The sequence below is a fragment of the Leptosomus discolor genome, chromosome 13 (assembly GCF_034619465.1).
Source record: "Leptosomus discolor isolate bLepDis1 chromosome 13, bLepDis1.hap2, whole genome shotgun sequence".
NCBI lineage: Eukaryota > Metazoa > Chordata > Aves > Leptosomiformes > Leptosomidae > Leptosomus > Leptosomus discolor.
This window is the reverse complement of record NC_141403.1, coordinates 21,386,278-21,400,735: the sequence shown is the minus strand read 5'-3', so window position 1 is coordinate 21,400,735 and position 14,458 is coordinate 21,386,278. Positions and strand designations below refer to the sequence as shown.

General features: G+C 44.7%; 1 protein-coding gene across 1 annotated transcript in view; it reads right to left on the bottom strand.

Moving 5' to 3' along the window:
• ATP9B (ATPase phospholipid transporting 9B) overlaps window positions 1–13,498 on the bottom strand; it is a 167,752-nt gene extending 154,254 nt beyond the window's left edge. Inside the window, exon 1 of the mRNA XM_086472492.1 lies at window positions 13,404–13,498. Within this exon, the coding sequence (XP_086328618.1) occupies window positions 13,404–13,498 (95 nt within the window). The remainder of the gene's footprint in view (window positions 1–13,403) is intronic.
• Between the last annotated feature and the right edge of the window lie 960 nt (window positions 13,499–14,458).

The following is a 14,458-nucleotide window of genomic DNA, read 5'->3' as shown; positions in this document are numbered from 1 at the left end:
ATTAGGATAAGCAAACGGGATATAAGCCTATGAGCCCTGAGGGGCTGCACTCATGGGTGCTGACAGAGCTGGCAGATGTTATTGCAAGACCACTTCTGGTATCTTTCATCAATTATGGCAACTGGGAGAAGTGATTGAAGACTGGAGGAAAGCAAACGCTACTTCAAGAAGGGCAAGAAGGACCTTGGGAACTACAGGCCTGTCAGGCTCACCATGATCCCTGGGAAGGTCACAGAGCATCTCATCCTGGAAACCACTTCCAAGCACATGAAGGACAAGAAAATCAAGAGTATTCAGCATGGCTTCACCAAGGGGAAGACATACTTGACAAACTTCATAAACTACTACGAAAAAACCGGCCTCATAGAGAGCAGTGGATAGTGTCTACCTGGACTTCAGAGTAAGGCCTGCAATACTGTCTCCCATAAAATCCTCATGGACAAGCCGTTGATGCAGGGGCTGGATGAGCAGACAGTGAGGTGGAGCAAAAACCGGCTGAATGGTCATCAGCAGTGCAAAGTCTAGTTGGAGGCCAGTAACTCACAGTGCACTCCAGTAGTCCATACTGGGTCCAGTCCTGTTTAACATCTTCATTAGTGATCTGGATGACAGGGCAGAGCACACCCTCAGCAAGTTCGCAGATGACAAAACTGGAAGGAGTGTTTGACAGGCCAGATGGGCAGACTGCCATCCAGCACAAACTTGAAAGGCTGGAGAAACGGGTTGACAGGAAACTCAGCAGGGAGAGGTGCAAAGTCCTGCACCTGGCAAGGAACAATCCCACACACTAGTATATGCTGGGGGCCTCCCAGCTGGAAAGAAGCTTGGCAGAAGAGAACTTGAGGATCCCGATAGACACCACATTGAACACAAGCCAGTGATGTGCCCTTGCAGCAAAGAAAGCTACTGGTATCCTGGGTTGCATTAGGCAAAGGATTGCCAGCAGGTCAAGGGAGGAGATCTTTCCCCTCTGCTCAGCACCAGTGAGGCCACCCTGGAGTCCTGTGTCCAGTTCCGGGCTCATCAGTACAAGAAACACATGGACATACTGGAGAGAGCCCAGTGAAGGGCCACGAAGATGATCAAGGGACTGGAGCACCTCTCCTACATGGAAAGGCTGAGAAAGCTGGGACCATTTAGCCCGGAGAAGGCACAGGCAGGATCTTAACATCTATAAATACCTGAAGGGAGGTTGCAAAGAAGACTGAGCCAGGCCCTCTCCAGGGGTGCCCAGTGACAGGACCAGAGGCAACGGGCACAAACTGAAACACAGGAGATGCTGAGTGAACATCAGGAAACACTTTTTTTACCATGAGGATGACTGAGCAATGGCAAGGGTTGTCCAGGGTGGTTGTGGCATCTCCACCCTTGGAGATGTTTAAAAGCTGTCTGGACATGATCCTGGGCAACCAGCTCTAGGTGGCTCTCCTTGAGCAGGAGGGAGTTCTGCTGACACCTGAGCAGTACTCGGTCCAAAATCTTGATAGACAAACCCAGTATATTAAAGAGAAAGTAACGTTACAAACACAAGGACTAAGCATGAAAAAGCACCATCACTGGATTTGGATTTTCCCAGGTTACTGTATATTTAATTAAAATCGCATTAAACCATTTCCTTTTCCCCTAGATTTTCTGTGTTGTGCCCTGCTGTACACATGAATATATTAAAGCAATTATTAACCTTTTTGGATGCCAGGAAAGGGATGGGGGAGGAAGCGACCGTACTGCAGGATTAGATTTCTATGGAAAAGGTACAGACCATACTTTACACTGGCTATCTAATAAATTGGTACCAACACAGTTAAGAAGGAAGATCCAACAAGGAAGGAGAGCAGAAAAAAAAAAAAACCAAACAGCCCAAACCCCACTATTGGTTAACCAGTCATTAGTTAGATGCCTTCTCTTTTGGTTGGCAGGTCATGCCCCGATTTCTGCACCTCCTTTGAATCACCTGGAATGGCAGGACATTAATGTACATTAACAACGTGCTCAGACCACATTAGAAAATAATACACAACTAGGAATAACAATAAACACACACCCCTCATCCCCCGCAGCTACAAGTCAACCGAGTACTGGAACCTCAGCCACGTTAGACCTTGTGAAGAAAAACCTTCATCTGTTTCAAATGATGCAGAAGCACAACCACACCGCAGAAAACACAACAAGTTTCAAACTAAAAAACTGCATAGATTTGTTAAAAGTTACGAGTTCCCAGCATTATGTGAAAATACGGCATGGAAAATGCTTTCAGAATTATTACCACCAGTACCCAACTAAACTTTTTTTTTTCCCCAAAACAAACATGAAAAACTTGATCTTCACAAACAATGTTGTTTGTAAAAAGCTGCACCTGATGTTGAGTTTAAAATGGCAGTCTGGGAATAAGTTCTCCATTCCCATTACTATCAATGGTCATTAAGAAAAAACACAATACAAAAAATTCTCTTCACAGAGCAGTTATGACAACAGGTTAGCATGTATATTATACTGAATTCTATGCACTGCTCTCAGACTACACTAATTTTAACACTAGACAATAAAACCACCACTTAGAAAAAACTTAAGACATTACTCGATGCTAAGACTTCCAGCAAGAAGGCCTGTGTTTAATGCTTTTATAATCTCTCCTGGCTGAATTTGCAAATTACATTATCACAGTTTTAACAGAGCTTTCCATTGCACTGCCTTGCTTTTAGACATCCAAACAACTAATAGTGTATTTGTAACACCATCCAGTGAAGTCACCACCTGCTAGCTGTACTGGAGCATGCAGCAAGATATTGCAAAGGAACAGATCCCTCTTACTTCCGTACAAAGCTGACAAGTGTCTGGTTCAGACAATAATACCCTTTATATACAAAGGTAACGCAGCAAGCATGGTTAAAGTCTCTCTCGAAACAAAATGCTAATGCAAGAGAGCTATGGGAGAGAGACTGGGCTGAGAAATACCTTCACAGACATGTATAATATTTAAATCTGCTCCTGTAAATGTGCAGAGTACATTAATGTCCTAATCATAACTTCAAGGTTTTTTTGCCATTATATCAAACATTTTTTCCGCAATCAGTATCTAGGTTTGCACTTTCAAATACGGAGCTTCACCAAGTAGTGAAGATAATGAGCATAAGCACCATCACATTTAGTAATCCTGACTTCAAACTACAGCCTCTGAACTAGCAAGCAATTTATTCTGTTTCAAAAGCAATTTTGCTATTGTGTTGGAAAATTGTACTTCAGTATATAAAAACAATAAGATAATGAATAATGGATTTTTCATAACTAGGATGAGGACAAAAATCTTTGTCTGTTACCTAGTACTTTTCTGCACTTAATTGCTTGAAGTGCTGATTTTCCTTGAGTGACAAATCAATTAAGTACAATCCTAGAAACTTTTCTAAAATAGGGAAGCACTGAAAGCAACGTGAATAAGGAAGCCAGAGTGAAGACATCAAAACTCTCAGCATGAGTGCTACTAAATCAGGTATGAAGACAACTATCTTGACAAAATTATGGTTTCCTAAGGAAAAAAGAACATTAATATTAAACAACTTTCAACCAAATCTCACTATTATTAGGAATATCATTTAACAGATTCAAGTGAAAGGAAACCACGTACAACAAATACTTTTAAATGAAATTTTGATATAAACATCTGCTGTGAAAATGACGCCTCAAGTCACCCATACCTACATCACTCCACTTTGATGGCTGTTTGCCAGAACAGATGCAGCTGCAGAGTTCCATGGATGCCATAACTGGTAATGGAAACCATTTTAATTCATTTAAATCTAATCTGGCTACCTACTTAGAGGCATAATTATTTCTGTACTTTCTGCCAGCTTTCCATTGTTCTAAAAAGAGAGGTGTTCAAGGGTGCAGCAGGAAGGTGCAAGGGGCAGGGCAATCACGACTGCATGGTTTTCCCGGGTTTACTCACTCGACGACAAATGCAGCAGCAGTATCTGTGATGGAGTTTTCTATCTGCCTGCTTAAAAGACCCAGGAGGACAGAAGCACTGTGTCACATACTGCATAAATACTGGTTCCTTGACGCCCGTCACTTGGGCTATACACCCTAATTCACAAAGAAGAAAACCAAAGCTGATCTCTTAAAGCAGTATTTATCAAACCTAGTGAGGGAAAGAAAAGGAACACGCAGCCACGAGCCTGCAGAGGAACTGGGCATCGGAGGCAGCTGTGGGATGCAGAGTAGGACGGAGGAGAGGCAGCAGTGGAAAAAGCTCCAGCTGAGCTTTGTAGAAAAGCTGAGAAAGGCCAGTTACTGACAGCTGAGCTACTGCCCCTTGCCACTCTGGCCATGCCCCATCCCACCAAGCGCTGGCCATTTGGCTCAGCGGCTGCTGCGAGCCACAAGACTCCCTCTGCTGCTGGTCATGGGCGGAGGAAAGACTGAGGGAATAAGCAGCACAATCGCAGCCATATCCTGCTCTACCTCCAGTAATTCCTCCAAGGGTTAACCCAGGTGAACACCTTCCCAGTTTGAAGATAAAGAAGGAGACTGCCAAATTGTAGAGATTCAGCAGGAGGAATAATTAAGAAAGAGATAGGCATATTTATAAGAAAACCAAGAATTGTTTAAAACCACCAGTATCACTGATGTAGCTGTTCAGATCCTGCCCTGTGATAAAGAAAAAAGTCCCAGGAAACTCTGCACAGCAGCAGGAAAAAAAATGTATTGATACACATACACTCATCCATAACCATGGATAAGTATACAACATATTTTCATGTAACTGTGCCTCTTATTCAAATATCCAACGTCTCCATAAAACAGATTGCTCTGCTAGAAGCTACCTGAGAAAAATCAAATTACAAATATCTTTTTTTTTCCAAATATTCTTCTGCATTTCTAAAGATCAGAAGTTACTTTTTCACTCTAATTTCAAACACCTCTATGCTTTACACAGCAGTAAATTCAGTTAAACTACAGAGCACTGATGTTGTTCCTAGATCACAACAGAAGTGGAAAATGCAAAAGTCTTCTACAAGTAAATGCATGAAATTTAAAGAATTTCCTTTAACCTCTTCCTCCAAAACACAGAAAAGCTATTTCAAAAGTTTTTAGAACTGGTTAGAGCTTGTCTCTATTTGTCCTTATTTAGCTTTAATTGTGCCTCTGATGCAAGTGCACCCCTAATCAGTATTTCTTGGGAAGTCTCTGAATCCAAGTCCTGGCCTAAAAAAAAAATAAAAATACAAACACATACACAAGATAATGCTATACAAATTTATATGCATTATCAGGGACAGGTTTGTCAGAGAACTCTACACAGATGATGTCACTAACTACAGTGACACACCAACAGTTACACCAGAAAAAAATTACATTCAGACAGCTTTTAAGAAAGCTGAAGCTTTGTAGAGCTGAGCATTTATATCCAGTTTCAATAGTTAGCTTTGCTTTTGGGTCTTTGCAAAGCAGGATCTTTAACACCTATTATAGCACTCCCATCACAGCGCATGTTTAGCCACTGGAGAACTACATAGACAGAAGGAAAAAGTAGGCAAGTTTATTACTGAGTGTGTCACTGAGATTAATATTATTTACTGCCGTAAGAACAAATAAATCAAGTTACCCCCAGCCTATTCTAAATGATAGAGAGATATTCTAGAAGGACACATTGGAGCACTTTTGATCAACTAAAAAGCTTGCATCTTCTGCCACGTAAAACTAAGGGAAAACCCCTTGTATCTGTTGAGAAAAAGGTCTAAAAGCAGACTACATAGTTATCACCAAGGCAGGGCAGCTCCCTTTCATCAGTAGCTTATAAAAAATTGCTTAAATTACAGGTATTAAAACTGCAGGTTCCACCAGACACTTACACAAAGCAAATATTCTGAATGCTATTTGCCTTCCGTCTCTCCTAGCTCACACTTTCTTACCAGAGGTGTATATAGATGAAGCAAATTCCGAAGATCTGCATACCGAAGCCTGCATGAAAAAAGGCACCCTTCCTTACTGCCCTTCGCTGACCTCAAAGCGCTAACACATCTTAACAGAAGATCTTTTTCAATCCATGACAAGATGGGTGAGTCTCTGTATGTAACAAATAGGTACCAGAAATACCTGAATACACAGCCCGACCTGAGGAAACATCCTCTACATTCCTCTGAACCCTATTTTTAATTAGTAGGGTGCATCACTGATCACAACAATAGGCCCATTTTATCACCGTCACTGGATATTGTTATTGACATTGTAGGCCAATCAATTGTTTTCTCTCCCTGTTCTTAGCAATCCAAACGCCTGCCCAACAAACAACCACTGTATTGAGACACTGCAGATACAAACCAGGAAGGCATGCAAATATAGGGCAAAAATAGCAGCTTAAACATAAACAACCTTAGAAATACATTTACAAAGGTTGTTCTACTGCACATGCAGTCACATGTGCTCGCTGCAAAAGAATGTGTCATCTCCAGCAGCAATCTGAAGTTCTCAAACACTTTTTTGCCTAATGATTAAAATGCTTCAGATGAGGACAATTCCTCTGAGGATAATCATGCTAAAGGTTATGACTGTCTATAAGCCTTCCTTGGCGTGGAAAAATACTACTAGTGCAGAAAAACACAGGACGACAGCTTTTCCAAATACACAGTTCTATAACATCAAGTCAAAGAACTGCAGTTAATTACCAAAATCACTTAAAGCTCCCATGTCATCAAAATTTCCGTCTGCAGACAAATTACTTCTCAGGTATGACACCAACGGAAGTGTCATTGTACGTAAAAACATTTTACAGTTGCTATTGTGAGCAGCTCTGTATGTCTGCAATATGTTTACCTGCTTCATTAAACCACAGATTCCTCTGAAAAGCAAAAGCCACAGAAACTAAAACAACAATGACAACACACACTGCATAAAAGCCCTGAAAACGTGAACATATGGCAAGGTCCTTTTTCAAAAGTTAGCTAGCATGCTATTTTGACCTCTGCCCCAGACAAAAAAATCTCAGAATCTACACCTATCCTAACTAGGGTCAGTCCCATCCAGCAGTGTTAACCTCGGAATAAAGTCTTCAGCAAATAAAGCAACACACAATCCAGGAATGCGAATATGGGAACAACAGGCATAAAATGAGGAAAAAGTTAAAAAAATTCACTGCTAACTTCTTTTTCTAAAAATTAGTGGTAGTTCATAACTTGAGAGAGTCTTGAAAACAGACGCAGCCACTGTTATACAAACACAACATCCCAAGCACAAAGGTGCCACGGAAGCAAGCCTGTTGGGAGAATCAGAACTAAGAGGCACCACCTCAGATTCAGCCTAGGAATCACTCAGCGAGAGTTCCAAACAACAGTGAATCTCTGTCCAAACCCACAATTCAGGAAAGGCTAATGACAAAGGACAGTATGTCCTGCAAGACCGTGACACCAATTTTTGTTTGTTTTTGTTGGTTTGTTTGGTTTGGGTTTTTTAATGAAAAGTCTATTGTCTATTCTGCCTGCAAAACAGACAAGCACTTGGGACATACATACGTGATCGATCTACTTTGTAAGAACGGCAGTTCTCCTAACTACAGCTCTACAGAGCTTTCTTCGCACCACATTTGATCCTTTCCCCCTTATGCCAAAACAACAGACAGAGGTGTATTTGAATACATATTTGCATATATCAGCATAACATACAGCTGTGTATTTTAGTGCATTCTCATTTCCAGTACACTTCAACATCTATGTATTAGTAGCTGTAACACAAAACTCTCCTCAGGAATGACACTTTTGATTGTTCAGAGTTCATGACACTTCTAGCCCGCAGGGGCTGAACTCGTAACATGTGTCACTTCTGGTACCGCAGTAACCACCAACACACCTCACGGAGCTGCTCCCTCCAGCAGAGAAAAGGTCTGTCCCAGAGAAGTGGGTTAGGCTGAGCTGGTGTGGCCACTGGTTGCCAGTGCTGTATGCATGTGTCACGAGGAAAAGCAGCCGCAAGACAGGGGCTGTGATTTATAGGAACCAGGATGACACGGGCTTTCACCACAAGCCAGTACGCACACACAGCCAGCTGACAAGCAGCACCCGCTCCCGCATGCTCCCACAGTTGCTAAACTTTTAGGAGCTGCCACACCCCAAGTGGTAGGACAAATAGCATTAACAACACTATGGCTACAAAAAAGGAACATAAATATTTGCAGTTTATGTTCCTGGACTAAACAATTCATTGCTTCTGGCCAAACAACAGATGTTCGAGAAAGTTACTGTCACTTTGCAACTGCAGTTTTAAAACATAAATGTCGAAAAGTAAATTCAGTTCCACCTTCAGAAAGCTTTATCACAGAAGCGATATTAAAGTTCACATTAATGTCAATATTGTCAATCCTTCACATTCATGCATCACTTTCAAACTCATTTTCAGGATGAAACATGTAAAAACATTCAGTCAGCCAGTGTAAGGGGGGGATGAGCAGATTAAAAATGAAACCTGTAAAATTCTGCCCAAATACTGTAAGAACTTTTGTTCTAAACATTCAGAAGTATCCAGGGAAAGAGATTCATGGGAACTAGCAACATTTTAGAAAAACTGCAAGAAATACCAAGTATCACTGTATACAACTCGCACAACAGGTAAACTCCACTGGTACAGATCCACGTTTGTTTTTTTAACAATTACGGACACTTTGCAAGGCTTTCCAGACCCACAGTTACAGCCAAATAAGTTACAAGCTTTCTGTAAACACCATCCTACAAGAGATGTTAGGTCCTGTTAGCTCTGATTGTTACATGGTCTCAACAAACAACATTGCATTCTTTGGGGAAGATTTTTCTTAATTATTACACTTAAAATATCAAAACCGTGGCACATAATTTGCCACTGGAATATGAAGAATATCACCTGAACTATGAAAATCACACTGTAGTTCAGAACGAGACACATGCTTCTAATAAACAACTGAAAGCAGGCACCAGGTGTCAAAGTATTTTAACAAAGCTCACTTAGACAACATCAGAAGTTAAAGAAATAACAGAATTACCGTACAGGCATCTAGTATTACCTGCCGACATCCGTATGTCTCTATTTTTTGGTGGTTCATTGGGAAACCTAGCCAAACACCTTGAAAAATCATAACCAGAAAGACTAAAAGATTGCTGGGAACAGCTTTCATTTAAATGAAAGGCAGTAGAACTGTAATACTGCCCTAAATCATCTTACTTTTTATGTACTACAGAAGTTTGTTTGACATTTGTAACTACCAGGGAATTCTCAGCGAACTTTGAGTTCTGCAAAGTTCCACTCCATTTTGCCTGGAATAGATTAATTTTTCTTCTATTACACATACTTCACATGAGAAAATACAATCCACCAGTCGTTAAGCAACAAGCATCCCACATTTAGCCAGACAAATGGCACACTATCCTATTATTTTGTTCTTTTTTCCTTCTCACGTCATTTTCTTTTTCGCTAATGACAGAGAAGAATGAGAATTCAGAAATAGCAGTACAGCCAGTTGCCTTAAACCAGCGTTGCTCTGTTAGTAAGCAAACCAGAGACAAGCCACAGCAGTCGGGCTGTTCCACCCCCTGCCCTACTGCAAGCACCTCCGCTGCCCAGCGCCCGAGTACACTGCTGTGACCCAGCCCGTCACCCAGCAGGCAAGAGGGTTCCTCCAGCGCCCGAGTGCTTTTCATGACATCACCTCTGTGGACACCTGGGGTGCAACTGAGTTTGTGTAATACTGGACACAGACCTGATTTGTCGGTACCAGCTCAGGACTCTCAACACCTCACACCCCAGCCCTGTCAGGCCAAACACAAGCATTCGCTGACGGCAGCAGGTGCGGGACACCCGAAAAACCCAGGTCTTTTGCTGGTGGGTAAATGAGGGTTGACGACTGTTTGACTCCTTCGCCACTTCAGACTTCCACCAGGCTTCTTGTTTCCCTTCCATCGGCCTCACATGACAGCGCAGGCACAGCACAGTCAACTTCCTTCCTCTGTTTAGCAGATGATGATGATGATGGCAAGTACAAGTCTAACATACAGGAACAAGCACATTAAGTCTCACTGTGCATTTAAGGTGATCCTGGACGTTCTCTACTCCTCTTTTCCCTTCACGATGTAAACAAAGAGCAGCAGCTATTTTCCCTGTAGATAACCGATCCTTCGTGCTGAAGGACAAAGTGCTGAATCAATCACCTCTTCTTACCCACGCTTTCTACAACTATTCAAGTTTAACATGGTCAACATTACCAAGGTGGGGTTTTTTTAATGATTTGAAAATAATCAACCTTTTACTTCAAGATAGACTTCCCTAGCTTCTAACTAGCACACAAACAGTTCTCTGTCCATTTGGGGTAGGGGAAGATGGCAGAAGATATAAAACCTGAACTTCTACTGTAGAAGAAAGAAGTTAGCCTTAAACATCAGAAATAAAAGCAGAACAGGACGCACATGTTCATTGAGTCATAGGTAACATTTAATATGTTTGTTTTTTTTTTTTAAACAGGCCTTACGTATATACAAAGTAGATATCTAAAATACATTAATCTTGTCACATTTACGTATGAAGTACATCCCAGGACATTTCATGGTTCTTCACTGGCTACAATTTTATACAGAAGTGTACAATCTCAGGCGCATATCAAAGTTTCTCTAGGTGCATAGGAAAAAAACACATTCCAGCTTTAAAATGTGTGTTATCAGTCTGTCAAAATAACCCCAGAAGCACAAAGCGTACGAAGGACAAACAAGAATGAGAAACTCTTTGTCCTCACTGCAAAGCAAACTGCAGCAACACCGGCAGACTCCTACAGCCCGCTCAGCTCAGGCAAAAGAAGGCGCCCTACAGATTAGCCGTGAGGCCACTAAAGGTTAGCAAGTGGTGAGCTGTATTCACTACGTGGCACAGCACCAGGGCAATCAATATGCATTAAAAACGCTACACGCTTTTTAAGGATCTGCGTGTAAGACTCCAAAGGCTGCAAATTCTTCACTGAAGAAACAAATCACTGCAAGTCAAAGACTCTGTGAGGGCCCAGAAACCACAGTACTGGATTAAACTCAAGACACCAAATCTATCATATTTTAATTTGTTTCTAGATATCTTCAGAAGCACTTATTATACCCCTCTGGCAAAATTTGCGTGTATAAATGCATGTGATAACTTTCTGCATATTAGAGACCTCTGACTTCATTTCAACACCCAGAAGTATCAGCAGCAACACGACCTCTGCTGCAGTTTCCACAGGAATGCAAGGCTTCTTCGAAGTCTGCGCTGAAGACAAAGATTAGAGAAGCAGGATGAATCATTCCTAAAGACACAGGAGCCGTAGTTCAGTCACAAGCTTAGTCATACGACTTACAAGTTGTAGTTTGACCACCTGCCCTGCTGTATTTCCCCTCTGACTTCACACAGGACATCTGCAGCAGAACCTATACAACATTCCCACGCTCGTGACCGGTCCATAGGACACCTTCCGAAGGACCCAACAGGCGCTCGCACAGCTCCAAGGCATGGTATTCTTGAAGGAGAATGACCACCCTACTCAACTCACCTTAAGAAAAACAAAGAACTACCGGGAGTAAAGAGGTTGGTATATGTATTCTAATTCTCAGAGCTCAAAAGAGCAATTCATTTAATCAAGTGAACAAAGTAAAGGAATTTAATAAACGTGCCTGTCAACTTTTAAAGGTTTTATAAACCTGAAAGTAGATGAATAAAAGTAATGAAAATCATAGCTAATCATTTGTGTGGAGGATCAGTAAGTTAAATACATATCACCTGCACTTGAGAAACACACAGATTATGAAATACTGTAACTCTGGAGATAGAATCTGAAATGGAAAGAACTTAATCCTTAATCTGCGGAGGGTGACGTTGATCAAGCAAGAGAGAGAGGAAGAAGCAGATCTGTAATGAATCAGTAGTTCCTTGCTAGATCTTACAGCTTGCCACGTCTCCTTACAAAGCCAGGTTTAAACAGTTTGTGTAAGTAACTGTGATTATTGCCTGCAAACATACCTTCAACAAACCTGTGTATCTACCCCATTTATGAACTCAACTCATCACATCTACAGCAGTTTTTAAATCACCAGAACACTCTTGGGCAACCTACCATAGGACCACCTGACACCTTTCAGGCCTGGACTAAGTTTTTGCCTACATAATCCTCCCCCTTTTTTCTTCCAAAGCACAACACCCACAAGAAGCTTACAGGTTCCACCAAGAGCTTCCCCTGTTTCAGCCCTCTGAGGAACAAGGATGATGATGACAACAATAACACTGCCCCACCCCAAAACAAAGGACAAAACTTGTTGGACATTCAAGTATTAGCAAGATGGGGAAAACAACTGCTATGGCAGACTGTCCTACAAGCCCGTGAGCGTTCATAAAAAATATTTTTATTTAGTTTAAGAATCAAGACAACATATTTTGCATTTTCAAACTACCTTTTCTGTCAGTTATTCCATTTGGCAAAGAAGTAAATATACGTTTATTCATGATGAAACACATCACTATATTTGAATTCGAACAACAGCACCAACTATTCTGTTTTTTGAAAGTTCATTTACTTCAGATCCTACAACTGCTCCCTCCAGTCCCTGTGTGCACAAACAGCATTCTACAAAAAGAAAAAAGAAAAAAACCCTCCAACGACTAGCTATAATCATACCCTCCGCTGTAAGAGAGCTGTCCGACGCACACACCGAAATTACGGAGCAAAGTTTTTCCGTGCTCGCAACAACAGCAAACCTAGAAATTATTCCAGATAACGTGACGCAAGGAAACATTCAATCTTTGCCTGAAAACTTAATTTGCCGGCAGACTTTCAAACTGGCGTCTTCGAATTGCCTAACCCCCCCTGCCCCACACAGTCCATTTCAAGAAACCCGGAGTTATTTCGGTTCTTCCCTCCAACACCGCCTTTCGCGCTCACGCACAGTAACGACCTCACAGCGCATTTGCTAACGCCGCCCGAAGCAGCCGCCCACCGCGGGCCCCCCCGCCCGCCACCGAACTGCTGCCGAGGCACCGGGGCGGGCGCTGCCGGCGGGGCCGGGACGGCCAAGGCCGCGCCTGCGGGCGCGGGGCCGGCGTCGGGAGCGGCAGGGCCGAGGCCGCCCGGCGCCTCCTCCCGCGGTTCCCTGCGGCACCTCCCGCCGCCGCCTGCCCGGCCCGCGCCCCGCCGCCGGGCGAAGCGGGCAGCCGAAAGGGGCGGCCAGGACCGCGGCGGCCTGGGAGAGCCAGCAGCTGCCGGCACCCGGCCTACAGAGGGGCCACCGCCCCTCCCCGCCCTCCCCACGGCGCGGGCAGGCGGTCCCGGAGCCCCACGGGGCAGCGGGGCTGGGCGAGGGGCACACGCCGCCCCGCCCGTCGTTAGAGAAGCGGCGGGCGGTTGGGGGGGGGGGGGGGAAGCCGCCGCGCCGCCCTGCCCGTACCTGTTGTGCCTCTGCGCCGTGGCGGCGCTGGTGTAATAGGCCGCTCTCCGCTGGGTGCTGCGCGGCACCGGGTGCAGCGGGATCTGGTCCGCCATCTTGGGGGCGCCCCCCGCCGCCTCACGCCCGGCTGCTTCCCCTCCCCCCCCTCCCCTCCTCCTCCTCCTCCTCTTCTTCCTCCTCCTCCTCCTCCCCCTGCCCCGCCTCGCCCCCGCCGCCCGCGTGGTGCAGCCGACTCCCCTGACGTCACGGCCACCGCCAGCTGACGCCAGGAGGAAGGAAGCGCCAGCGGGGCGGGGCCTCGGGATAAACAAGGAGGCGGGGCGGGAGAGCGCGGGCGGGCGGTGGCGAAGGCGGTGAGGGCCGGGCCGGGCCGGGCCGGGCCGGGGCCCGGCGGGGCGGCTTCCCCGCAGGCCCTCGGTAGCGTCGGTGGGGTTTGGGTTTTGAGCTTCCGAAGGGGGGCAGCGCCAGCAGGGCTGCGCGTGAGGGGGCAGCGGCATTTCGCGGGAACCCGGGAGTTCGGGGGGAGGGGGGGGGGGGTGTCGAGCGGGAATGGCAGGAGAAAACCCCGAAATGGTTGTCCTCGGTCGGCCTGCAGACGCCCAGTGTTGATCTAGGTGGGCTCCGCTGCCGTCTCTTGGGTGGCCAGGATGAGTTGTCACCTGCGCTGGGTGTCGCAAGGACTCGTGTGATGGCCAAGAACGAATAAAAGCCCCGCGAATGGGCAAGGACTGATTCCTGCCATCGAACAGACCGTCCGTGCCAGCCAGAGGGGTTGCCGCATGGAAATGGACATTCAGGGATGACGGACCAGGCTGTGGGACCTCAACATCAATACACAAGTCCCCACAAGACAGATGTGTTCGTAGCCCTGCTGTAGGATGTTGTCCCTCGATGTTCCTCTGAAATGAGGTGCTGTGGGGAGCAACAGGCCTAACACCATCAAAATGTGGAAGGCTTTCCACAAAAGGAGAAAAAAAGGAAAATATCTTTCTTTCTCAATGACTATTCAAGGTAGAAGAAACATCCAATAAAAAATTGAAAAGGACCTACGAGCA